Consider the following 26,273-nt stretch of genomic DNA (forward strand, 5'->3'; position numbering starts at 1 on the left):
TTTAAACATCCTATGCCACAGGCTTAGATCCTAACAAGTTACTGGTGCAGCATTATTTTAGTCAACCTTCAAGTTGTTAACTCAATTACTTAATCAAGTTATTTACCATTAATAAATCCATGTTAACTCTTCATACATCCAAGCTCTTGTTAATGTTAATATTTTTGCATTCTTCAAAGAATGACACAAACACCATAATCTAAAATGTTAACACTTTTTTTCATTCTGACAGTGCACCTAATTTAAATATTTTAAGGACATTTATTGTTAAAATTCAGATAAAGACAAGTAGTTACAAAATTTGCGACTCCTTATTTGGTTGAAACTGATTTGGAGATGAAAGAGAGATAGATCCTGCTTGACACCACTGAATTACATCGTAAATACACCACAAACTATTATAGATCACATCCTATAATTACAGGTAGACAAAAATGTTAGAGAAACGCAGCGGGTGAGGCAGCATCTATGGAGTGAAGGAAATTTGTGACATTTCGGATCGAGACCCTTCTTCAGACCTATAATTACATATCATTTCATGTTTCAAAATAACAAATACCCCTGGAAATAGCAAGAAACAAAATACTATATATGTTTTTATGGTAACTACATTGGTTTAAAAAATTAATTTATTTTTAGATTGTGGAAATACATTTACGTAGCAAAACAAACTGATGCAACATGTCACAACAGGAATAGGACACATCCAAATTAAACTTCCATCCTCCCACATCACCAAGTTCTTAATCTTATTTGCGATGAAAGAAGACCCAAAGGTGAAATTGATGCTTCATAAAGGGATCCATCGTCATTTTCTGGACTGTTTCTGCCTGCCAGCTAATCGGCAGTTTAGGAATCCTAAGTAAATGCTCCCGTTCTTGAGCATAGCCGGCGTAAATTCCGAGGAGGCAAATAGGAAATAAAGAGTAAATTCGTTTTTCCTCTTTGGTGGGAAGGGATTTTCCTCAAGGAAATGAACAGTAATTATTTAATGTACTTTTCCATGAATTTCTTGTGGAATTCTGAGCGAAGTGTATCATTTACAAATCTTTTATCCCTCTTTGCTTCATCTATTCCTTTAGCACAGTTCTTGAACACAACATCGTCATCCCACCTGAAAGAGACACATAATAAACAATATGACATTGATATTCTAGTCATAAAAACGCTTTGCCTTTATTTTGGTCATCAGTCAGACATATAACATTTATGGATTGCTACAAGCAGATTTCCATCCACCCACATCTCTCACAAAATCATGCAGACAGCTAAATCATTTTTGGCAAAGCTGGAAACATAGCCTGAATTCACATAAGGGCTCCCAATGTTATCGAGGGATCCTAAATTGCACCTGGAATATTAATTCCTATTTTCTTCCAAACACAAGGCCACAGCTTTCCCATTTTCACACATTCTACTCGCATTTTCCCCTTTGAGGTGATAAACATCTTCCCATCGCATTCCCACCTATATCTCTGAAGTTTTTAATCGTTTAAAGTTTTAAAAACAGTCCGAAAACTCACCTATTTCGGGAAAAAAAAAACCGAGATCTAACAATTCGCACAAGGCAGGGCGGGACACTCCGGGAGGATGGGGCACTCCAGCGCTCATGGTGAAAGTGGAGGCGGCTGCCGGCTGCCGGCAGTCCGCGTGCCCTGGCTGGAGCCGAGCCTGGTGCTCGAGCTGGAGTGAGAGCCGTGTCCGGGGCTTGGGATGAGGCTGTGACCAGGGCCGAAAAAGAAGCCGCCACTGGAACCTAGGACGAGCCTGGGTCCATGGTCAGGGATGAGCTCGGAGATGAAGTCGTAGCCTGCACTATAGCCCAGGCGGCGGCCGAGCTGACGGCTCGAGTCTACAACCAGGGCCGGGCCGAGTACGAGAACCCGGCCGAGTTCCAGGCCTGCCGCTGCTCTACGACCTGGGTGGGTCCTGGGGCAGGGAATGGGAGTGAGGGGAGGAGGATGAGGGAAATGAGGAGGAAGGAAATGGGGTGGAAACTGGGGTGGTTGAGGGAGGTGGGGGGGAAGGGGGTTGTGGAGGAGGGAGATCGGGAGGGGTGGAGAAGGGAGATTGCCACCTCCCTATCTACTCTCACTCCCACCCTCTCTACTCCCCTCCGTCTACTCCACTCTACCCCCTACCTCTCCCTCTACCCCCCTCCCTCTCCCTCTACCCCCCTCTTTTCTCCTCTCATTCTCTACTCCTTTCCTCTCAACTCCTTCCCTCTCTACGCCCCTCCCTCTCTCTCCTTCCCCCACCCTTACCCCCCCTCTGTCCCCACTGCCCGTCTCCCTCTCTACCCCCTACCCCCCCCCTCTCTACCACCCTCCCCCCCCCCTCTCTACTACCACCCTCCCCCTCCTCTCTGCCCCCCCCTTCCTCTCTGCCACCCATCCCTCTCTGCCACCCCTCCCTCTCTGCCACCCCTTCCCTCTCTAGGGATTGAAGAGGTAGGGTGAAGAGGAGGGAGTGCTGGGGGAATAAGGAGAAATGAGCCGCACCTTCGCAGTTGGAGGCTCTGCGTGAGTGGTGCAAATATTGCGTTGGGGGAGTGGCTTGCGTTGGTGGAACGGGTGAGTGGTGGAATCTTGCGTTGTGGGAGCAGACCCAACGGGTCTGCACTTGGTCTAGTCTGCAATAAAATCCTTTGTCTTCAAAAAGATACCCGATGAATGAACAATTTAAAGTGGCTTTTCTGAGGGAAAAATGCGGTACTTTAAGAGCTTTCTTGGCTCTGTGGCGAATATTAGAATGGCCTTTCTCAACCACCTCTGTTACACCTTCTGCTAAAAAAAGTGCAAAAGGGAATCTCTTCAAATTGTAGAAATGAGAAATATTGTGCATTTTAAGAAATTGAGAATAGTTTCACTAATATTTTGGCAGATTTACGTCAATGAAAACTGCTTTGCCTTCAAGGCATTTTATACTATGTTTTGCTATTCCATAAGGTTTTAATTACATGCAATCGTTTCACACACTGGAAATTATCCACAACAAGGATCAACACTGCTTTGGTACTTCTACTGCATTTGCGACAACAGGGAAAGGAAACCAGTTAGCCAAATGACTATTCCAAAATGTAGCCACTGATTAATGCACTGGAAACCAAACAGGGTAACAGATATTACAAATACTGTATTAAATAAAGCTAGTATTCTTCTAAAATAATGTAATATAAAAGTCAAATTACCTCCTCCTCACTTTGAAGTTTGACTGTCCAATAAGATTTAGTAGAGGATTGCCACTTAGAATATTTTCCATTCGAATCCGTTCTTCTTCAGCTTTCTGTTCACGCTCCTGTGGGTCAGAAATTCAGTTATGTATCAAATTATCTCTGAATAAACTTATTTTCTCATAGATATGAGGAATTCTTGAGGAGCATTAAAAAAACAAAAACTAAAATGAGAAACAAAAAATTTGCAAGTTGAGTTATGATATGGCCTTTTAAATTCCTAAAGACATTATTGAAGTGTTCTTTAATGCTCCATGTGCTAACTCACTAGAGTCCAGATTTATGCTTACATCCTTTGGTGATCCAAGTCTCATTTCTTTAGCAATACTTCAAATAAAAACAAAAGAGCTGCAAGAAATGTAATTATTTATGACAATTAAATATACTTGTTCCTCTCTTTGATGTACATATAATCACGGGCTATTTTTCTCCCCTGTATTTTGTTTGTTAAAGTACAAATATATTTTCTTTTGTGATTAATAATTCTATTTTGCCAAAAATGAAACTGATGCAATACAAGTTTCAAATATTAAATTAAAAAGTTAGAATACCAATGACACTCGGGTGGCGCCACCGCAGTGGCTGCCTCGCTCATTAGTCCTTTCACCCTTTTTGTTATTTTCAGTGTCTAAATGTATGTTTTAATGTTTCTTAGTATGTCTTATGTGGGGGGGTGAGGAATAGGGGGAAACCGTTTTCAGTCACTTACCTGGACGGAGATGCGTCTTTTCTCTGTGTCGCATCTTCGCCCCCCCCCTCCTCGCCTCTTCCCTCGCGGCCTACCAACTGGATTGGCGCGGCCTTTCCTACCGGAGACCGGACAGAGCTTCATCCGAAGGCGCAGCGCTGAATTACCATCGTGGAGTGGGGCGATCCCTTGCCGGGGATCGCCAGTGTTACAGCTCCGGAGTGTTGGGCCTGCTGACTTTAACATCGTGGAGCTGTGGTTTGCCACAGTGTGTTCCTCCGTTCCAACGCCGGAGTTTTGATTATTCCGACAAGAGGGCTTGTACATCGGCCGTCCGTAGCGGCGACTGCGGAGGGCTCAAAGGCCCCGACCACGGGTGAACAAAGAGGAAGATGACTGAACTTTTGCTGCTCCCCCAACGCAAGATTCCATCACAGTGTGAAACGTTGATTCCGCTGTGGTGGATGTTTATGTTAAACTCTATTGTGTATTGTGTTCTTTTCATTCGTATGGCTTTATGGTAACTGAAATTTCACTGGACCAATTGTTGCATGTGACAATAAATGTGAACTTGATATTTCAAGAAATGTGGCTTAAAGATAATCACAGATTAACATCTACGGAAGTTATTTTAGTTACTGATTAATTAAAAGTTCTGTACAATCTTAAACCTTTTGGCTAACAATGAAACGTAGTTAGGAGAACATTAAAAAGCGTGAAAACCAAAGCCACCTTTAGTCCTCTGCAACTACACCTTTATTCTTGCTAGCATTTCCATCCACTTTAACTTCACCTGAAGCACTATATGCAACATATGGGATTTTATTTCACATGTCAGCCTATTCTCATCACTATAAAATTGCTCCCTTCTACCTCATTCTCAATCTTGGCCAGCTGCTGCTGAAACCCACAGAGTAGTAACTGCGGGGAAGTTCCAGTTATACAAAAGCCATCAGACAGGTACAAGAAATCAGAATGACTAATGGAATTATCCCCCTCATCTCAAACTGAGTGAAATACCAAGTGGAGGAAATGCTCCAAGTACAAAATACATTTGGACATTCATGCCATTTTCTTAAAAATAAGCTTTTTGTAGATATGGTTTAACCCAACATAAACAAAACATTTTAATAATCAGTTATACTGACCAATAATGAGGACAATAACTTAACTCAGTTTGAGAGCTGTAGAAATAGCAAATATTTCTCAAAGCGGTTTGCATTTCAGTCATTAAAGAGATTGCAATTCTAAATTGAGCCAATTCATGCCTTCCATAATTATGGTTGTTAAAATTATTGGAAAAAGATCCCATCTGCTAGCTTTTAGTACTTTGTGAAACTGAATCTCTTCCACCGTTACTACTCCCTGGGGTTTGGCAGCAGCTGGGCAAAGATTGAGAATGAGATAGAAGTGAACAATTTTATGGATCAGAGATCCAAGTTCAAATCCCACTGAGGTACCTGTGAAATTTAATTAATTTACCAATCCAGAATTAGTAAAATTAATAACCAGTCATAATAATAGTGACCTTGCACCTATTGGATTATTTGAAAACACAAAAACAATCTTGTTCACTTACAGGAAAGAATCTTCCTTCCTTACCAGTCCAATATGTATTTCTGGACACACCAATGTGGTTATCTCTTAAATGCTCAGTATCTGCTTTGTAAGTCACTCAGTTGTGTTATTACAACTATTTTGAAATAGACAGAATAGAAACATAGAAAATAGGTGGAGAATAGGCCATTTGACCCTTCGTGCCAGCACCGCCATTCAATATGATCATGGCTGATCATCCAAAATCAGTACCCCATTCTTGCGTTTTCCCCCTATCCCTTGATTCCGTTAGCTCGAAGAGTAAATCTAACTCTCTCTTGAAAACATCCAGTGAATTGGCCTCCACTGCCCTCTGTGGCAGAGACTTCCACAGATTCACAACTCTCTTTTTTTTTTCTCATCTCAGTCCTAAATGGCCTATCACTTATTCTTAAACTGCGACCCCTGGTTCTGGACTTCCCCAACATGGGGAACATTTTTCCTGCATCTAGCCTGTTCAACAATTTTAAATGTTTTGACAAGATCCCCTCTCATCCTTCTAAATTCCAGTGAATACAAGCCCAGTCGACCCTTTCTTTCCTCATGTCAGTTCCGTCATCCCGGGAATTAACCTATGCTGCACTCGCTCAATAGCAAGAATGTCCTTCTCAAATTAGACCAAAATTGCTCACAATACTTCAGGTGTGGTCTCACCAAGGCCCTGTATAACTGCATTAGGACCTCTTGCTCCGAAACTCAAATCCTCGCAATGAAGACCAACCTGCCTGTAGGTCTCTACTCTGCCTGCTGTACCTGCATGCTTACTTTCAGTGACTGATGTACAAGGACACCCAGGTCTCATTGAACCTTTTCCTAATCTGACACCATTCAGATAATAATTTGCCTTCCTGTTATTGCCACCAAAGTGGATAACCTCACATTTATCCACATTACAATAAAATTGAAGGGCCATCCAGCATTAGCCCGAACACCAAAATCAGATGAGAATGTCACCCATAGCCCAGTCAACCTTGCAAACGCTCTCAAAAATATCTGAGTCTGTGGTCCAAATGGGGAGTGCCATCAGACAGTCTGGTTAAGCAGAAGCCTGATGAACTCCTACCCCCACAATCATACCTAGGCAGACAGCAAGTCAGCTTCTCCACCACAATCACTGGATACACCCTTTCCCATCAACTGGCCAGATGTAGTTGAACAACAGCATGGTCATATATAATGAAAATACTCAACTGAACGAAAAGGCATGGCAATTGTCAATGTTAACTTCAGACCCCAAGTAATCTCACGGCATCAGATCACACATGGGCTTGAAAAACTGTTCCTGATTACCACCACTCACCATCATTCAACTGATGTATTAATGCTCCTCCATATTGAACAACATTTGGACAACAAGACAGACAGAGCAAGGGAACAGAATGTACTTGTTCGGGAACAACAATGTGTGTAAAAGGTATTTTGGTAGCATCAGAACTGACCCAAGTTAGCCATGTCCTGAAAGACGGAGATGCCAGACTGGATTTTCCACAGGTAGCGAGAGAACCAACAAAATAAATACATTACCTTGATCTCATATTCACTATTCTATCCATTCCACATGCATCTGTCCATGAAGAATATTGCTAGCAATGACCACCCACATGGTCTTAGCAGATAGACTTGTGGCCAAAAAAAAAAAAAAAATCGGAACAAAGCATCAATGAGGTACCATGGACACCAAGAGCTGCAGATGCTGATTTATATTAAAAAAATACATTAAAAAGGGACATAAAGTGTTGCTGTAAATCAGAATATCAGCATTTCTAGAGAACATAGATAAGTGATACGAGACTGAGTGGGACCCGTTGGGTCCCAGCATCACATGGGAGGGCTGGTCACCCAACGCAATATTCCACCTCTCCACCAATTCCAATATTGCTGGCCAGTGGTGGGGGGGGGAGGGGGCTTTCTATTGCGCTAGTACTATTTGTTGATCACACACACCCTCTACCTCACACACTCACACACACGCACACACAGGCTCATTCACACACCCACATACACAGAGACTTATTCACACACACACACTCATTCACACACACACTCACCCAATACTACAATGCCAAGTAACTTCAGAACGTGTTGAATATACAGTGTGTAAAACAAATGCTTAAAGCCTCCTGTAGAGGCTGCTGGTGCTGAAGCAAAAACGTGCTTTAAATAACATCCAACATACACACTCACTCATCAATGGCACCTGCACTCGGCGCCATCTTAACGTCACCCTCTCGCTTCTTGCCATGAACCGGAAATGACGCACTCTACGCCAGCATGCCGCTAACCGGAAATGACGGCATCGGTGCCATCTTGCAACTAAGCGAAAATCACAGAATGAGTGCCAATTTTGAAATTAAACACAGTCCTGATCTAATAAAATGTTTATTCACGCTTCATCCATCCGAAAGCTGTTGCAAGCAAGCCCTTTAAAAGCCAAGCCAATTGGGCAAAAACACTTTGCAAGCCAACAAAACGCATTTGCTGGAAACCCTTTAATAAGCCAACCCAATTGGGCAAACACTTTGCAAACAACAAACAAATTTGCTGAAAACCACATGCCAGGGACTCACTGTGGAGTAGGCATGTGTTCAGTGTTATTCGCAGCTCAGAGAGCTGTGACCCTCTCGCTTCCTCCGTCTGGCAGAGACTGAGTGAGCCACGACACTTACGGGTTTTATAGTCCCTGCCCCCTGCGGGGGGGGCAGCAGAGAGAATGGCAAAACATTTTTAAACATTAATATCTCTCTGATTTATCATTGATGGGAAAAATCCTCCGATCCAGTCCGGCGGAGGGGGGCTCTGAGCGAGGTGGCCAAAAATGACAGCCGTAAGTGGCGGCGTTCTTTAGGAAATCACATTGCAGTGAGTCAAAAGCGGTCAAGATCTTACTTTTAGTAATATAAATAGATTTCACGTTGGCACCCTTCAGAAGAAGGGACCAGATGCAAAATGTTCTCCAGAGATGCTGCCTGCCCTGCGGAGCTACTCCAGCTCTTTGTGTCTATTAATGAAGTATCTTAGACACTCAGCATCCACAGAAATGCACTCCATCCTAAATTATAAGCTAATGGGCTGACATATCCCAGGAACAGTACCAGTCATACTTGTAATTGTGGTACCAACCCTTCAACACAAGCAAAAGACAGAGCTAAGCAATTTTACTACCACTGAATTAGGTTGAATATCTGCAGCTCTACGGCATCTACTTGTGGATGATGTTGGATAATCAAAAAAACTGACAGGTGACCATCTCGATCTGCTTCATCAATGATCTCCCCAAAAGTGCATAATATTCAATTCCATCTGCAAATCTGCAGCAAACAATCTCCTGACCCCAGAAAGCATTTACACCATCTAAAGATCACAAATCAGTACAATTGAATCTCCATTTCCTGGCCGAATGCAGTTTCAACAACTCTGAAGACACTTGACCACTATCCAGGACAGATCAGCTTGCTTGAAAGGGAACTTATCCAGCAGCCAAAATATTTATTTCATAGAACATCTAAAAGTACAGCACAGGATCGGAGCCTTCAGCCAAGCTAAACTTATCTCATCTACGTGGACATGATCAATATCCCTCCATTCACTGCATATTTAAGTGCCTATCTAAAAGCCTCTTAAAGAGTACTATTACATCTGCCTGCATCCAACCACTTCCCCGGTAGTGTGTTCCAGGCCACCATTGTCTATGCAAAAATGCTTGTCTCGTGCATTTCTTTTAAATGTTCATCTTACAGCTCTGGCCTTTAGTCTTTGATATTTCCACACTGGAAATAAGGTTATTACCTACCCCATTGATAGACATTGACTTACAGCATTATGTACCAGCTACAAAATGCATTGCAGTTAGACACCCAAGTTCATCAACAGCACATCCAAAATCCCCAATCTCCAACAGCTGCACATTTCCCTTCAAGTTGTACACCATCTGACTTGGCAACAAATTGATATTCAATCCTCATTCCAAATACTACATCCTGGTCCTCCCTCCCATAAAGTACCATGAAGTACATGAGAACTTCAGTATTTTGAGAAGGCAGCTCATTGACACCTTGTCAAGGATTGAGGGCCACCAACCCCTCACACTCACCCCCTACGACGTATACGTGGCACTGAGTAGGACTAATGCACATAAAGCTGCTGGCCCTGACGGCATCCCCGGGCGCGTGCTCAGGGCCTGTGCTGCGCAGCTGACAGACGTCTGGACTGACATCTTCAACCTGTCACTTGCCCAAGCAGTTGTCCCCACGTGCCTTAAAACCACCTCCATCGTGCCAGCGCCAAAACACTCCACTGCGGCAAGCCTCAACGACTTCCGCCCAGTTGCACTTACCCCCATCATCACCAAGTGCTTCGAGAGGCTGGTCCTGGCACACCTCAAAAGCTGCCTACCCCCCACACTGGATCCCTATCAGTTTGCCTACCGCAAGAACAGGAGTACGGAGGATGCCATCTCAACGGCACTTCACTCCGCCCTCTCCCACCTCGACAACAGAGACACTTACGTAAGAATGCTGTTCATCGATTACAGCTCAGCATTCAACACCATTATACCATCAAAACTGATCACCAAACTCGGTAACCTGGGCATCGACCCCTCCCTCTGCAACTGGATACTGGACTTTCTAACCAACAGACCTCAGTCTGTGAGGTTAGACAAGCACACCTCTTCAACCCTCACCCTGAACACCGGCGTTCCTCAGGGCTGTGTGCTGAGCCCCCACCTCTACTCCCTCTTCACCTATGACTGCACACCTGTACATGGTACTAACACCATCATCAAGTATGCAGATGATACAACGGTGATTGGCCTCATCAGCAACTATAGGGAGGAGGTCCAGCACTTAGCAGCATGGTGCGCTGACAACAACCTGGCCCTTAACTCCAAGAAGACCAAGGAGCTCATTGTAGACTTCAGGAAGTCCAGAGGCGGCACGCACACCCCCATCCACATTAACGGGACGGAGGTGGAACGTGTTTCTAGCTTCAGGTTCCTGGGAGTCAACATCTCCGATGACCTCTCTTGGACCCACAATACCTCTACTCTGATCAAGAAGGCTCATCAGCGTCTCTTCTTCCTGAGGAGACTGAAGAAGGTCCATCTGTCTCCTCAGATCCTGGTGAACATCTACTGCTGCACCATCGAGAGCATCCTTACCAACTGCATCACAGTATGGTATGGCAACTGCTCTGTCTCCGACCGGAAGGCATTGCAGAGGGTGGTGAAAATTGCCCAACGCATCACCGGTTCCTCGCTCCCCTCCATTGAGTCTGTCCAAAGCAAGCGCTGTCTGCGGAGGGCGCTCAGCATCGCCAAGGACTGCTCTCACCCCAACCATGGACTGTTTACCCTCCTACCATCCGGGAGGCGCTACAGGTTTCTCCGTTGCCGAACCAGCAGGTCGAGGAACAGCTTCTTCCCGGCGGCTGTCACTCTACTCAACAACGTACCTCGGTGGCCGGACACTTATTATTATTTATTCAAATCATTTGCTATGTCGCTCTTCCAGGGAGATGCTAAATGCATTTCGTTGTCTCTGTACTGTACACTGACAATGACAATTAAAATTGAATCTGAATCTGATTAGGGATGGCAAACAAATGCTTGCCTTACTCAGATCTTTAAGTATGAATAAAAAATGTCTATTTGTGAAAAAACAGTTGCAAAGTAGCAATTTTTTTTTAAACACACACACGCACATAACACACACGGACACACACACACGGACACACACACACGGACACACGTGTGTATTCACCACGTTTAAAACACTCTTCTTTGACCAAGGTTTTAGATATCTTTCTTAATCTTTTTCTTTGGCCAACATCTTTTTTCACTAGTTGTCCTGAGGGTCCCAGGAATTTGTCTACAGTAAAAAGCATTATATAAATGCACACTGTCAGCACTACTCAAACAATGTATCTGGTCCAAGCCAGATTGCACTGGTCACTCTACCAATTTATCAGATTTGCCTTAATCATTTGATTCACTGTTTCTACAAGTTCTAACCATTTTTAGAAGCCTTGTGTAATCTGGAAGGAACCCACTCAACAATTTCCCCAAGGCAGTTAAGAAGTTAAACCAATAAGTGACTTGAAGAAAAAAATAATTCAGCAAGGACATTTTTCACAATGAACAGTAGTGAAGTGGTTGGAAACAAAATGGTCATTGGAACAGAAATAATATGTAAAAAAATGTGGTGGAAATACGATACCTGAAAACAACTCCAAATTTTCCAAGAAAAATATTACTTTAAGAGCACAGTAACTCAGTTTAATCCATACCTAAAACCTGTCAGCAACAGAAAACAGCTGCTTAAAATCAGGAGTGTGCATTAAATATTTTAAAATTCTGTTGGCCTAGTTTTAAGATTTCTAAGATTCTGATGCAATTTCTAAATTCAGTCTACATATTCCCAGCATGTCAAATTGCCTGTTTTTTGTTGATAAAGACGGCCCCAAACCACAAGACAGGAAATACCAACTCTGGAAAATTCCAGTTTATCTTTTTTTATGGGTTGCAACTTGCTAAATACAAGTCCTGACATCAACCATTTACAAAGAACTGAAATCAATCACATAGTCCAGATTACAAACATACAAGCTTTTATAATGTTGTTTGTCCATAGAACCCTTAATTGTTCCCACCAATCCTACCATCAAAATTGAAAAATATCGGAGTAGGATTAATTGCTGATTGGAGAAGATGCATGCACTATTAAAAAGATAGATCAAATCTAAATTGCTGATATGTACAACAAACCATCTCCATACAGCTTGAAACATCAAGAAAGGGAAGAACTGTAATTCCTAAATTACTTGGTGTTTCATTTTCAAAACTCACGAAAAAAAGATTGAATATTGGAAATCTGAAATAAATTCAAGATTCTATCCACATTGCATGTTTGAATAACCATGTCCAACGTTCTGTACTCCATAAATCATATTAAGCAATTATGAATTAGAACATTTGGAACACACACGTTGAACAAGTAAATTATGAAATGGTAACGTGCCTGTCCCACTTACGGGTCCTTGGCTCACAAATTACGCAGCCTCGTGGTCGCTTGAGGCGTATGGGCACCGTATGGCCGCGCAGGGCCGATCCCACTTAGAAGCGCGGAGGGGTTGGAGTTGTGCGGGGCCGGTCCCGACATCACGCGGGACTCCGAAATTCTTGCAGTGAACAAAATCTTCGCACGCCAACGGCCTGTCGAGGAACTGAAGGCCAAAGTGGGACAGGCCCAAGACCCCGGCGTGACGCAACGTCTCATCTTCAACTGCAGCAGAAGCAGGCAAACGATCGCCGAACTTGGCCTGGGGCTCACGGGTGTTGCGGTCCGGATCCGCCCCCACCTACTCCCAGAGCGGGGCCAATTAAATTGAAGATAGACACAAAATGCTGGAGTAACTCAGCGGGACCGGCAGCATCTCTGGAGAGAAGCAATGGGTGACGTTTCGGGTCAAGACCCTTCTTTTCAGACTGAAGAAGTCTCGACACGAAACATCATCCATTGCTCCAGCTTTGTGTCCATCTTCAAATGACGTCACACGCTCCAGACGGCTGTGCGTACGCATGGAATCGCGCTCGACCGTCTCGGCTCAACGCGACCACGAGGTTGCGTAATTTGCGTGCCAAGGACACGTAAGTGGGACAGGCCCTTTAGGCAACAAAGGCAGACGAACAGGTACTGTAATGGCTGTGTGTCCAAATGGTGGTGGCGAGGGTAGGGCATGGCACAGATATTAAGGATCCTTGATGATAATTGATATCTTCTTGAGGCAGCGCTTTCAACAGAGGAAAGGATTGTGCATGTGATGGACTGGGCTGAGTCGTACTTATCATTTATTGTGTATCTATATTTATTTGTTGTGTTGTTGCATTAAAGTGCCTGTAAAGCTGCAGCAAGTAAGCATTTAATTGTTCTGTTCCTAGTGCATATGACAATTGAACACTTTTAACATTAAGAAATGTGGTGACGTTTAAAATTCATATTTACTATAACAATTATAGTTTTTCGATATGAATTCACTATTTGCAAAAGAACCAATCATTTTTTCGTATCATCAATTTCATAAACGCCCAGGAATTTTTTCATCAAATGGGTAATTTCCATAAGTTGGTTGGAATGGCTATTTTGAAAGAAAACTTTTACTTCAGGATAAACACAACTGTCACACTGTGCTACAACACTACAGAGAAAGAAACATCGGAAATGTCCTTTTGAAGTATAAGGTTGAAGTATAAGAAGTATTGTTACAAGTATTGTTAATAGCAGATCACTGCATCGAATTAAAAAATTTAAGGCTTGTTTGGCCAAAAAAGAAACTGCAACGATATGCATCAACAATACAAATGGGACTGATCATCACAACACAAATAAGGGACATTCGAAATTCAGTGGATCAGTTCAATTAAACTTGGGAAATTCAACTTGAAACAGATGGTCATAACATGTGAATTTGAAACAACAGTGAAGGACCTTCTGTAGTTGTTTCACATGAGAAATTTCATGGGAAGGATTCACTTGGATTATTTCCCAATATTCTTTTTCCCACATTTTCCAGTTAAAAACAGACTCCAAAGCAAGTTTGGAGAATGAAACCTTACTCAGACTTTAAAGCCAAAGGCTATATTTGCATTTTAACGTCAGTAAATTTTACCTGCTTGATATACGCTCTTCAAGTACTCCGTACATATGGTATAAAATCAGTGGGCAAATCTAACTAGAAAACTTCAGTATGTCCTTCTGAAATCAACAGTAAAATTTTTGCCGAGATTTGCACTCTCAACAAAGACTTTTCTCATTTTAGATCATTCATTTTAAAATCAGTATTTAGCATTTTTATTTCAAGAATTTATGCCATTAATCTGGCAATATTACAAGAAAAAACATGTATGAAACATGAACTATGACTTTACAATCACATTAGCCACTTTAACATATGCTGTAAGATATACAGAAAATATCACGGAAAGATACATCTCAGATGAAAAGCTGTAAATAAATAATTTATACATTTTCAAATAAAATACCACTACAATGCAATAAAATATCTTGCTTTTGTTAAAAATTACACTGAAGTTAAATGTGTACGCTCTTATGATAAGTATCCTCACGCGGATTAAAATGTTTAATTGAATTCAAATTATATGTGTTATTGAAATGTCATTGAAACACCAATTGCACTCTAACAATATGCATTTATATTGCACTGACAACTGAAAAAAGATAGAACAAATAGATAATGAGCCAGGGAAACAGAAAAGATCTAGAAACATGAACTCAATCTTAGAAAAGGTCTTTCATGAAATCTTAATCTTCAATGGATTGGTTAAAAGTAAAGAAATATTTTTTCACATAATCAAGCTAGAGCTGATAATTGATTCCTGTATTTCCCAGTAATGAAGACGCTATTTTTTTTACCCAAAAATAAGGTACAAAAATTTACAAGAACGATGTTGCTGTACTGAGGGATAGCCAAGTCAATTCCCTAATTGATGGCAGCTGATGGGAAGCAGCTGTAAAAGGTGGTGGGAAGAGTTCCTTTCACTGCCTGTGGGGAGTCTGGCCCGGGGAGGGAAGTAGCTCGGGCGGCTGCGAGCGGCCGCTGGGACCGGACAGCGGAACCAGCCGCCATCTCACGCCTTCTGCCGGCCCGCCCGCCATTCAGCCACAGTGTCCTACAGCAAGGGGCGCAACCGGTGGAGATGGTGGTTGGTGGGTAGCTACTGGGCGGAAGGCTGGTTGCTCCATCCCGGGCTTGCTCTCTCTTTCTCTACTAGTCCCAGGGTAGACAACCTGGGCACTACAGCCAGTCCCGGGGCAGGCGACTTGGGAACTGCAGCAAGTCCCGGGGACACGAGGGATCTGGGAACTGCAGCCAGTCCCAGGGACGCGAGGGATCTGGGAACTGCAGCCAGTCCCAGGGCACGCAGGCAATATAGACCCCTGGACTAAACCAAACCCTTGATCCTGTCCCACAATCCTTTTTTCAAAATTTAGCAACTTAAATGGGGGGGTGTGTCTTCATTACCGGGAAATACAATAGTTTTTTTTCAAATAACCCTTTGACGTGCTGAATTAACACGAGAACTGGGGAGCATAGAGCAGATCATGACTATTGTTTTGGATACAACTTTTATAGGTTAATGAAACCGGGTACTAAGGAAACAGATGATCAGTTTACAGACAGAAATGTCATTACAAGCAGCCCTATGGCTAGAGAGTGGAATGTTGATGAATCTGACAGACAAGTGGGACAACATTCACCATTAATACAGATTGGGGTAAAATAAAGGGGCTGTCCCACTTGAGCGACCTAAGCTGCGAGTTTAGAAGAGTTTGCCCTGGACTCAAACTCGCAGCATGGTCGACACGAGGTCCTAGGAGGTCGTATGAGGTGGATGGAACTCTCCTTCATGCTCGAGGGAGGTTCCCGCCTACTCGCGGCCTCAACTACGTCGTGGAAAATTTTTCAGGATATTGAAAAAATTTGGTCATCATGGGTCTTTTTCACTCGTAGCGCAGTGGAGTGGGGTCACTATTTACTTACAGGAAGTTGAGGGCAGCCGTAGGCCATCTCCTTCGCTGACCGGGCATTCTGATTGGCTCATTGGAGTTTCACGACCTAGGAAGACCTACCGGTAGGTCAAATGCCCGCTAAACTTATTAAACTTCTTAAAAGTGTCTCCACTCCTTCTCCCCCCCCTCCGTGCTCTCTAATGGACTGTGCCAGCTGTTTACCTTCGTCGTGCAGACAGCGCTCCTCCGCTTCCCCTGGTGTGTGTGTGTGTGTGTGTGTGTGTGTGTGTGTGTGTGTGTGTGTGTGTGTGTGTGTGTGTGTGTGTGTGTGGTCCTTTGTGTGTGTGTGTGTGTGTGTCCACTGTGAGCCAGTGTGGTGGTTCAGCCGTGTGTGCGTCTTGGGTCTCCTTTCGACGCAGGCCTCCCACCTCCGCCTCCGGTGCGCCTGCGTCGGCCTCCACTACTCTACAGCCAGCTCCGGGCAGGTTCAGCCGTCCGGTGCGTCTTTTGGGTCATCCGGTTTGCATCGAGATCGCAGCGCCTCGCCAAAGACCTCCGGCCGCATTCCTGGTCCGCAGCTGCGTCCTGGCGGGAAGATTGGGACTACACCCAAGCTTTTGGGGAGACTGAATGACGTACAAGACTAGTAAAAAAACTGATAACAGCATGCAAAAAGTTGTTTGGATACTGAATGGGGTTACAATTTTTCAAGCCTCTCCATTTCCGCCAATGAGCTGGTGTCACATGGTATGTTTTCTGGTTATGGAGCAGTATTAAAGGCAGCGTGAGAACCGGCCCCGAACCTGGCCACACTCCATGAGGGGAGAAGAGGCGATGGCCTTGGTGAAAATGGTCCTTAATTATGTTGGTAGCTCAGCCGGTCAGGTAGCATATCTGGAGAATATGGATAGGTGACATTTTGGGTTGGGACCTTTCTGCAAAGTCCCTGCTTTCTCTACACTACCTGCCCCACCACCTATTGTTAAGGGTAACGGCCCCAGCACCATCCCCTGCGGAACGCTGCTAATAACTGGCAGCCAACCAGAAAAAGCCCCCTTTATTGCCACTTTGCCATCTACCATCCAGCTAACCTGCCATCCATACTAGTACCTCCCCTCTGATACCATGGGTTATCATTTTTTTTAGCAGTCTTACTAACCTTTCTTTAGCAGCCCCTTATCAAAGGCTTTCTGAACATATAGGTAAACAACATCCACTGATTCTCCTTCGTCTATCCTATTTACTTAAAGAATTCCAACAGGTTCATCAGGCAAGATCTCTCCTTCACTAAACCATGCTGACCAGCCTATTTTATCATGAACTTCTAAATACTTCAGGGGGGGTGAACCCTCGGACAGTGCCTGGACCTGATGATATACCCAGTTGAGTTCTCAAAACCTGTGCAGACAAACTGGCTGGGGTTTTTGCGGACATTTTCAATCTCTCACTACTGAGGTCTGAGGTTCCCACCGGCGTTAAGAGGGCATCAATAACACCGGTGCCCAAGAAGAGTAAGGTGACGTGCCTCAACGATTATCGACCAGTGGCACTAACGTCTGTGGTGATTAAGTGCTTTGACAGGTTGGTTATGGTGGATATTAACTCCTACCTTAACAAGAACCTCGACCCACTACAATTTACACAACAGGTCAACGGAGGATGCGATCTCACTGGCTCTCCACTGGGCCACTTGGACAATAAAAGCACTTACATCAGGCTGTTGTTTATAGACTACAGCTCAGCGTTCAATAGCATCATCCCTCCAAGTTGGTTACCAAGCTCACGGAACTGGGTCTCTGCGCATCTCTCTGCAATTAGATCCTCAACTTCCTCATCCAAAGACCACAGTCTGTTCAGATTGGCAGAAATACTTCTACCTGATTAACAATCAGTACGGGAGCACCTCAAGGTTGCGTGCTCAGCTCCCTGCTCTACTCACTCTATACTCATGACTGTGCAGCCGGACAACAGTGCAAACTCCATCTCCAGGTTCGCCAACTACACCACCGTTGTTGGACGAATTACAGATGGTGATGAGTCGGAGAATAGAAGTGAGATCGACCGATTGACCAAATGGTGCCAGCACAACAACCTGGCTCTCAATATTAGTAAAACCAATGAACTGATTGTGGAATTTGGAAGAGGAAGGATGAGGACCCACAATCCTGTTTATATCAAAGGATGGCGGAGAGAGTCAAAAACCTCAAATTCCTGGGCGTGCCTATTTCTGATCTTTCCTGGACCCAGCACACCGATGCAATTATAAATAAAGCACATCAACACCTATACTTCGTGAGAAGATTAAGGAGATTCGGTATGTCAAAGAGGATTCTCTTGAACTTCTACAGGTGTACCAGTAGAAAGCATATTGACTGGTTGCATCATGGCCTGGTTCAGCAACTTGAACGTCCAGGAGCTGAAAAGACTACAAAAAGTTGTGACCATTGCCCAGTCTATCACCGACCTCCCCACCATCGAAGGGATTTATCGTAGTCCCTGCCTCAAAAAGGCAGCCAGCATCATCAAAGACCCCCACCATCCTGGCCACACACTCATTTCACCACTGCAATCGGGAAGAAGGTACAGGAGCCTGAAAACTGTAACATCCAGGTTCAGGAACAGCTTTTTCCCTTGAGCCATCAAGCTATTAAACACTGCAACCTCAAATAAGCTATGAACTACAATAGACTATTATTATTGCACTACTATTGTTTGTTTGTGTGTGTGTGTGTGTGTGTGTGTGTGTGTGTGTGTGTGTGTGTGTGTGTGTGTGTGTGTGTGTGTGTGTGTGTGTGTGTGTGTGTGTGTGTGTGTGTGTGTGTGTGTGTGTGTGTGTGTGTGTGAACATACACTGAACTTTCGTTTATCTCTCTCGTTTATTATATTCTTTATAGTGTACTAGGTTTACAAATTCGTTTGTGCTGCAGCAAGTAAGAATTTCATTGTTCTATCTGGAACACATGATAATAAAACACTCTTGACCTTATCCTTTATAATGGATTCAAAAATTTTACCAACCACTGGTCAGGCTAACCGGCCCACAGTTTGAACTCTTCTGCTTCGCTTCCTTCTTGAACAGCAGAGTAATATTTGCAATTTTCCAATCATCTGAAACCACTCCTGACTCTAGTGATCCTTGAAAGATCACTACTAATGCCTCCACACACTGTAAAGCCACCTCTTTCAGAACCCTGCAGTGCAGTAATCAGTCCAGGTGACTTATCCATCTTCAGACCTTTCAGCTTCCCAAGTACCTCTCCTTAGTAATAGCCACTCCACTAACTTCCACCACCTGACTTTCAGGGACATTGCTGGCGTCTAATTAAATTTGGTTCATTACACAACACTAAATCCAGAATTGCCTTTTCCCTGGTAGGCTCGACTACAAGCTGCTTTAAGAAACCATCTCTTAGGCACTACAAATTACCTCTCTTTCCCAGTCTATCTGCATATTGAAATCCCCCATGACCACCAAAACATTGCCTTTCTTACATGCCGATTGTATCTCCTGATGTAACTTGCACCCTACTTCCTGGCTACTGTTCGAGAGTGTGTAAATGACCCATCGGGGTCTTTTTACCCTTGCAATTTCTTAGCTCCAGCCACAAGGACTCTACATCTTCTGGTCCAATGTCACTCCCTTACTAAGGACCGAATTTCATTCCTTACCAGCAGAGCTATCCACCCCCTCGGCCCACCTGTATGCCTTTTCAAGAAGATGTGTAACCTTGGCTATTCAGCTCCCTGCTCCGATCCTCTTTCAGCTACGTCTCGGTAATGCCCACAACATCACACCTACCAGTTTCTAACAGATTCAAAATCTAAATATTGATTGAATCTTGGACGATTCATAACTGTGGGTAAAGCTTAAAGGTCTCTGTTGACTTGAAAAATAAATCTCACACTGACTAAAACAGCAGAATACAATACACATTTAAAATATGTTAGCCGAAGTTAGAACCAAAACCAAATTTCATAATACTGTAGTGAGGCAGCACATTGAGTATTGGGAGTAGATCAGTTCAAGTAATTCATTTTCTAGATTTAGATAACTAATGTCTACTTGCAAATAGTTAATTGATTCTTCTTTTACTGATCACTTAAATTTTACAAATAAAAGGTTTTGTTTTATCTTAAGGATGTCAGTGGACATAGGAGAAGGTATAGATGTTACTAACTAAGGAAGACATAAATAATATGTCGGAAATAGCAGGGGACCGCAGGGTCAAAGGAGTTGGAGGAATTGAGTGAAATCCAGGTTAGTCGGGAAGTGGTGTTGGGTAAATTGAATGGATTAAAGGCCGATAAATCCCCAGGGCCAGATAGGCTGCATCCCAGAGTACTTAAGGAAGTAGCTCCAGAAATAGTGGATGCATTAGTAATAATCTTTCAAAACTCTTTAGATTCTGGAGTAGTTCCTGAGGATTGGCGGGTAGCAAACGTAACCCCACTTTTTAAGAAGGGAGGGAGAGAGAAAATGAGGAATTACAGACCAGTTAGTCTAACATCGGTAGTGGGGAAACTGCTAGAGTCAGTTATTAAAGATGGGATAGCAGCACATTTGGAAAGTGGTGAAATCATTGGACAGAGTCAGCATGGATTTACGAAAGGTAAATCATGTCTGACGAATCTAATAGAATTTTTCGAGGATGCAACTAGTAGCGTGGATAGGGGAGAACCAGCGGATGTGGTGTATCTGGACTTCCAGAAGGCTTTTGACAAGGTCCCACATAAGAGATTAGTAAACAAACTTAAAGCACATGGCATTAGGGGTTCAGTATTGTTATGGATAGAGAACTAGCTGGCAAACAGGAAGCAAAGAATAGGAGTAAACGGGTCCTTTTCACAATGGTGGGCAGTGACTAGTGGGGTACCGCAAGGCTCAGTGCTGGGACCCCAGCTATTTACAATATATATTAATGATCTGGATGAGGGAATTGAAGGCAATATCTCCAAGTTTGCAGATGACACTAAGCTGGGGAGCAGTGTTAGCTGTGAGGAGGATGCTAGGAGACTGCAAGGTGACTTGGATAGGGTGGGTGAGTGGGCAAATGTTTGGCAGATGCAGTATAATGTGGATAAATGTGAGATTATCCATTTTGGTGGCAAAAACAGGAAAGCAGACTTATCTAAATGGTGGCCGATTAGGAAAAGGGGAGATGCAGCGAGACCTGGGTGTCATGGTACACCAGTCATTGAAAGTAGGCATGCAGGTGCAGCAGGCAGTGAAGAAAGCGAATGGTATGTTAGCTTTCATAGCAAAAGGATTTGAGTATAGGAGCAGGGAGGTTCTACTGCAGTTGTACAGGGTCTTGGTGAGACCACACCTGGAGTATTGCGTACAGTTTTGGTCTCCAAATCTGAGGAAGGACATTATTGCCATAGAGGGAGTGCAGAGAAGGTTCACCAGACTGATTCCTGGGATGTCAGGACTGTCTTATGAAGAAAGACTGGATAGACTTGGTTTGTACTCTCTAGAATTTAGGAGATTGAGAGGGGATCTTATAGAAACTTACAAAATTCTTAAGGGATTGGACAGGCTAGTTGCAGGAAGATTGTTCCCGATGTTGGGGAGGTCCAGGACAAAGGGGTCACAGCTTAAGGATAAGGGGGAAATCCTTTAAAACCGAGATGAGAAGAACTTTTTTCACACAGAGAGTGGTGAATCTCTGGAACTCTCTGCCACCTAATTTCTATGTTTCTATATTGCTGCTATGAATCCTAAAATAAAGAAAAGTTATTCTCCAAAATCATGAATGTTATTTTGGCCCATTGTCATATGCAGCACAATGTCCGACAGGAAATAACTTGATCAACCGAGATGTGCAACACTTTGGCATAAAATTCAACGTTTCATTATTCTGGAGCTGAGCATATTAAGTTGATGTCAGCTTATTGTAAAATGGAGTTTTATTACAGTCTCAGGACAATTAATTTCTATACAGGTTTCTGAAGGTTCCTGAGAAACAATTGTACAATTCTTAATATCACTGCCTTTAAGGAAAACAAACACAAGTGATATTGAAAAGATGAATATATATACTGTACTGAGCATTTCTATGGACAGGTTCATATGCTTAGAACTTTATATTCCAATATTTTCATTCATTAATAAATGTGAAAGGCAAATTTATTATACCATAATAAATATTAACAGGTTAACAAAAAATGTGGGTTGTGAGTTTGTTAGAATAAAGCACATTCTGTTTTTTTCCAACAAGGACAGAACTATTCTGAATCAGCCAAGAGAATTTATCCCTTCTGTAGTTAACATAATGTATCCATTTTTTATTACGTAACAGCCACAAAATTGGCCCATGATTCTAACATCAGGATGACAGGGATTTTTGGTAAAGGATGACATTGACAGGCGTCCACCAAACCTCCATTATCAAGTTACAGAACTACAGCATATGATAAAGAGTCCAAACCACAACATCTTGCCTTTCTGGACAATATTGAGAGATTTAACTACATGCTATGTGCAGCCATATTTCATCAGCAAATAGCACTTTAACCAAATAATCTGTAGGTAACAAATAATCATTTGCAGTTTCTTTAGCAATAAAAATTTTAAACTAATCAAACAGTCCAAGAAGAATTTATGTAAAGTAGGCACATAAACATAAAAAATAACACAGTTCAGTGCATTTGCATTTTAACACAAGAATAAAATTCAGGATACCATACAGAGAATGTATTCAGAACTTACCTTTCGGGCTTGTTCTTCAGCACGTTCCTTTTTAATTTTCTCTAGCTCAGCCAAAAGAGCAGCAGTGTCATCGTCATCATCATCATCATCGCTACTACTATCCTTAGCAGAGTCTTCTTCTTCCTCTTCCTAAATAATCAACAGAAATTCTAAATAAGTGCATGTTTATGAAAAACACAAGAAAACAGCAAGTTTATAGGTGAGCATTCAAAATATTTGCCTCCTTAAAAGCTTTCCGTAGTTTCAGTCCAATCAGATAAAATATTACTCTGCCAAGTGCACAGACCCTTAACTTTCTTTAAATATTATTGCCTCCAATTTCTGTGAAATAGCTAGTTTCATTTAAAGTTGTATTTGGCTTTGTAAATTATTATCTTTATCCAAACTACGCAATAGCCACTGGCAACAAATTACGATTCTAAATAGGATATTCAACAGGATATGAAATTATCTTAAGTTTATGTATCTGGGGACAGGGTAAGGTGGGAGAGAACTGCATCCTTTCCTTCTAAGGCATGGAATTTCACTGCATCGATTTCCTGCACAACTTGGCCACCTAGTGGCTTAACTCAGCAATGCAGAAATAACAATGAATATTTCAAATTCACATTAACAGGGAAAATCACTAATCATATTTTATTGACGTGGGGGAAAGTGAATGGATAGGACAAAAAGAATATTGGCAAAAGGATGAGACCAGCAATAATCTCACTGTTTAAGAGGCTGTTGGTTTAGTAGGTTCAAGGTGGTAAATAGAGAGTAAAAAACAAACAGGTTAAAGCTGTGAAAAGCAAGTGAGCACTGTTGCTGAATTCTGAAATCTAAAAGACAAAGCTGGAAATGATCAGCATATCAGCCTTGACTACATGGAGTGAAAAACTGAGTCAATATTACAAATGGATAAAGTTACAGAAGAACTGGTCAGTTCTAACACAAAAAGATAAAACAGGTTATGTAAATTGTTGAATTCAATATTGGATTCTGAAGGCTGCACTTGCCTGGATGGAAAACAAGTGCTTTTCCTCAACCTTATGTTAGACGGAGACTTAATCGAGGTGTCCGGCAGAGTGGTCCCTCAGTCAGCATTTGGTTTCTCCAACTTAGAAGATGCAAAATCATGAGAACCAAATGCAATACACATAATTGGAAAAAATGCGAATGAAACTTTTCTTCACCTGTTTGTGTCATTGGATGTTGAGAATGGATGAAATGAAAGAGGTGATGTTGCATAAGAAAGTGCTGTAAAGAGATTTGGTAGATGGAAATGACAATGTTCTTCTGCTTGTTTACTCTCCAACACGCCTCATTAATCTATTAACTGGACACCACTGTGACCACAGGAGTCATCTCAGCAATCATAATCTCACCCTAGAGATATTCTCTTGTTCCTGTTAATACAACTTAAAAGTAAGTTGTGTTCTCATTTTCTCAGCTCTGATGAAAGATGCAACGAGACCTGGGTGTCATGGTACATATGCAACAAGACCTGGGTGTTATGGTACACCAGTCATTGAAAGTAGACATGCAGGTGCAGCAGGCAGTGAAGCAAATGGTATGTTAGCATTCATAGCAAAAGGATTCGAGTATAGGAGCAGGGAGGATCTACTGCAGTTGTACAGGGTCTTGGTGAGACCACACCTGGAGTATTGCATACAGTTTTGGTCTCCTAATCTGAGGAAAGACATTCTTGCCATAGAGGGCGTACAGAGAAGGTTCACCAGACTGATTCCTGGGATGTCAGGACTTTCATATGAAGAAAGACTGGATAGACTCGGCTTGTACTCGCTAGAATTTAGAAGATTGAGGAGGGATCTTATAAAAACTTACAAAATTCTTAAGGGGTTGGACAGGCTAGATGCAGGAAGATTGTTCCCGATGTTGAGGAAGTCCAGAACAAGGGGTCACAGTATAAGGATGAGGGGGGAATCTTTTAGGACCGAGATGAGGAAAGCATTTTTCACACAGAGAGTAGTGAATCTCTGGAATTCTCTGCCACAGAAGGTAGTTGAGGCCAGTTCATTGGCTATATTTAAGAGGGAGTTATATGTGGCCCTCGTGGCTAAAGGGATCAGGGGGTATGGAGAGAAGGCAGGTACAGGATACTGAGTTGGATGATCAGCCATGATCATATTGAATGGCGGTGCAAGCTCGAAGGGCCGAATGGCCTACTCCTGCACCTATTTTCTATGTTTCTATGTCTTCAGTTGAAACATTAACGATGTTTCCATTCCAAGAATGCCGATTGAACTGATATGCAGTTCGAGGATTGTTTGATTTTTTTTTTTTAATTCAGATTTCAAGCATTGGCATATTTGTAAAAGAATTAATGCATTTAGTAATTCAGCCTGACCTTTCATTTCATCAGTGGTGGCTTAACTATTTGCACCGTTGACCAGTGTGAAAGTTATGAGTTAAGCAGCAGTCAAGTGCAAAATGTTTGCATCATCACCCAAAAGCCACTTGCCGCTCATATTCCATCTCATGGCACGCCACACCTAGGGTGGCATGGTGGTGCAGCAATAGAGTTGCTGCCTTGCAGCACCAGAGACCCGGGTTCGGTCCTGACTACGGTGCTTGTCTATACAGAGTTTGTATGTTCTCTCCATGACCTGCGTGGGTTTTCTCTGGTATCTCCTGTTTCCTCCCACACCCCAAAAACGTACAGGTTTGTACATTAATTGGCTTTGTATAATTGTGAATTGTCCCTAGTGTGTGTAGGATAGCGTCAGTGAACGGGGATCGATGGTTGGTGTGGATCGGACAGAGGAAATAAAACAATAATAGTGTAATAATAGTCTATGTCGTTCAGAGCTTATTTGAGGTTGTAGTGTTTAATAGCTGAATGGCTGTAGGGAAGAAGCTGTTCATGAACCTGGACGTTACGGTTTTCAGGCTCCTGTATCTTCTTCCCGATGGCAGGGGTGAAATGAGGGTGTGGCCAGGGTGGTGTGGGTCTGATTATGTTGGCTGCCTTTTGGAGGCAGTGATTCCGGGAAATCCCTTCTATGGGGGGGGGAGATCAGACCCAGTAATGGACTGGACAGTGTTCACAACTTTTTGCAGTCTTCTTAGCTCCTGGGCATTCAAGTTGCCGAACCAGGCAGTGATGTAACCAGTCAATATGCTCTCCACTGTACACCTGTAGAAGTTCAAGAGAATCCTCTGACATACCAAATCTCTGTGATCCTCTGAGGAAGTAGAGCCGTTGATGCGCTTTCTTTATAATTGCATCAGTTTGCTGGGTCCAAGAAAGATCTTCGGAAATATGCATGCCCAGGAATTTTACTCTCTCCACTATCATCCCGTTGATATAAACAGGATTGTGGGTCCACATCCTTCCTCTTCCAAAGTCCACAATCAGTTCATTGGTCTTACTGATATTAAAAGCCAGGTTGTTGTGCTGGCACCATTTGGTCAATCGATCAATCTCACTTCTGTACTCTGACTCATCACCATCTGTAATTCGTCCAACAATGGTGGTGTCATTGGCGAACTGTGTCCAGCCACACAGTTGTGAGT

General features: G+C 42.9%; 1 protein-coding gene across 1 annotated transcript in view; it reads right to left on the reverse strand.

Moving 5' to 3' along the window:
* Window positions 1-611: 611 nt before the first annotated feature.
* cwc15 (CWC15 spliceosome associated protein homolog) overlaps window positions 612-26,273 on the reverse strand; it is a 40,655-nt gene continuing 14,993 nt past the window's right edge. The window contains exons 5-7 of the mRNA XM_055637311.1: window positions 22,755-22,883; window positions 3,191-3,297; window positions 612-1,114 (exon numbers count right to left, since the gene is read on the reverse strand). Coding sequence (XP_055493286.1) covers window positions 985-1,114; window positions 3,191-3,297; window positions 22,755-22,883 — 366 coding nt within the window. The 3' untranslated portion in view covers window positions 612-984. The remainder of the gene's footprint in view (window positions 1,115-3,190; window positions 3,298-22,754; window positions 22,884-26,273) is intronic.

The sequence above is a fragment of the Leucoraja erinacea genome, chromosome 6, assembly GCF_028641065.1.
Source record: "Leucoraja erinacea ecotype New England chromosome 6, Leri_hhj_1, whole genome shotgun sequence".
In the NCBI taxonomy this organism is placed as follows: Eukaryota; Metazoa; Chordata; class Chondrichthyes; order Rajiformes; family Rajidae; genus Leucoraja; species Leucoraja erinaceus.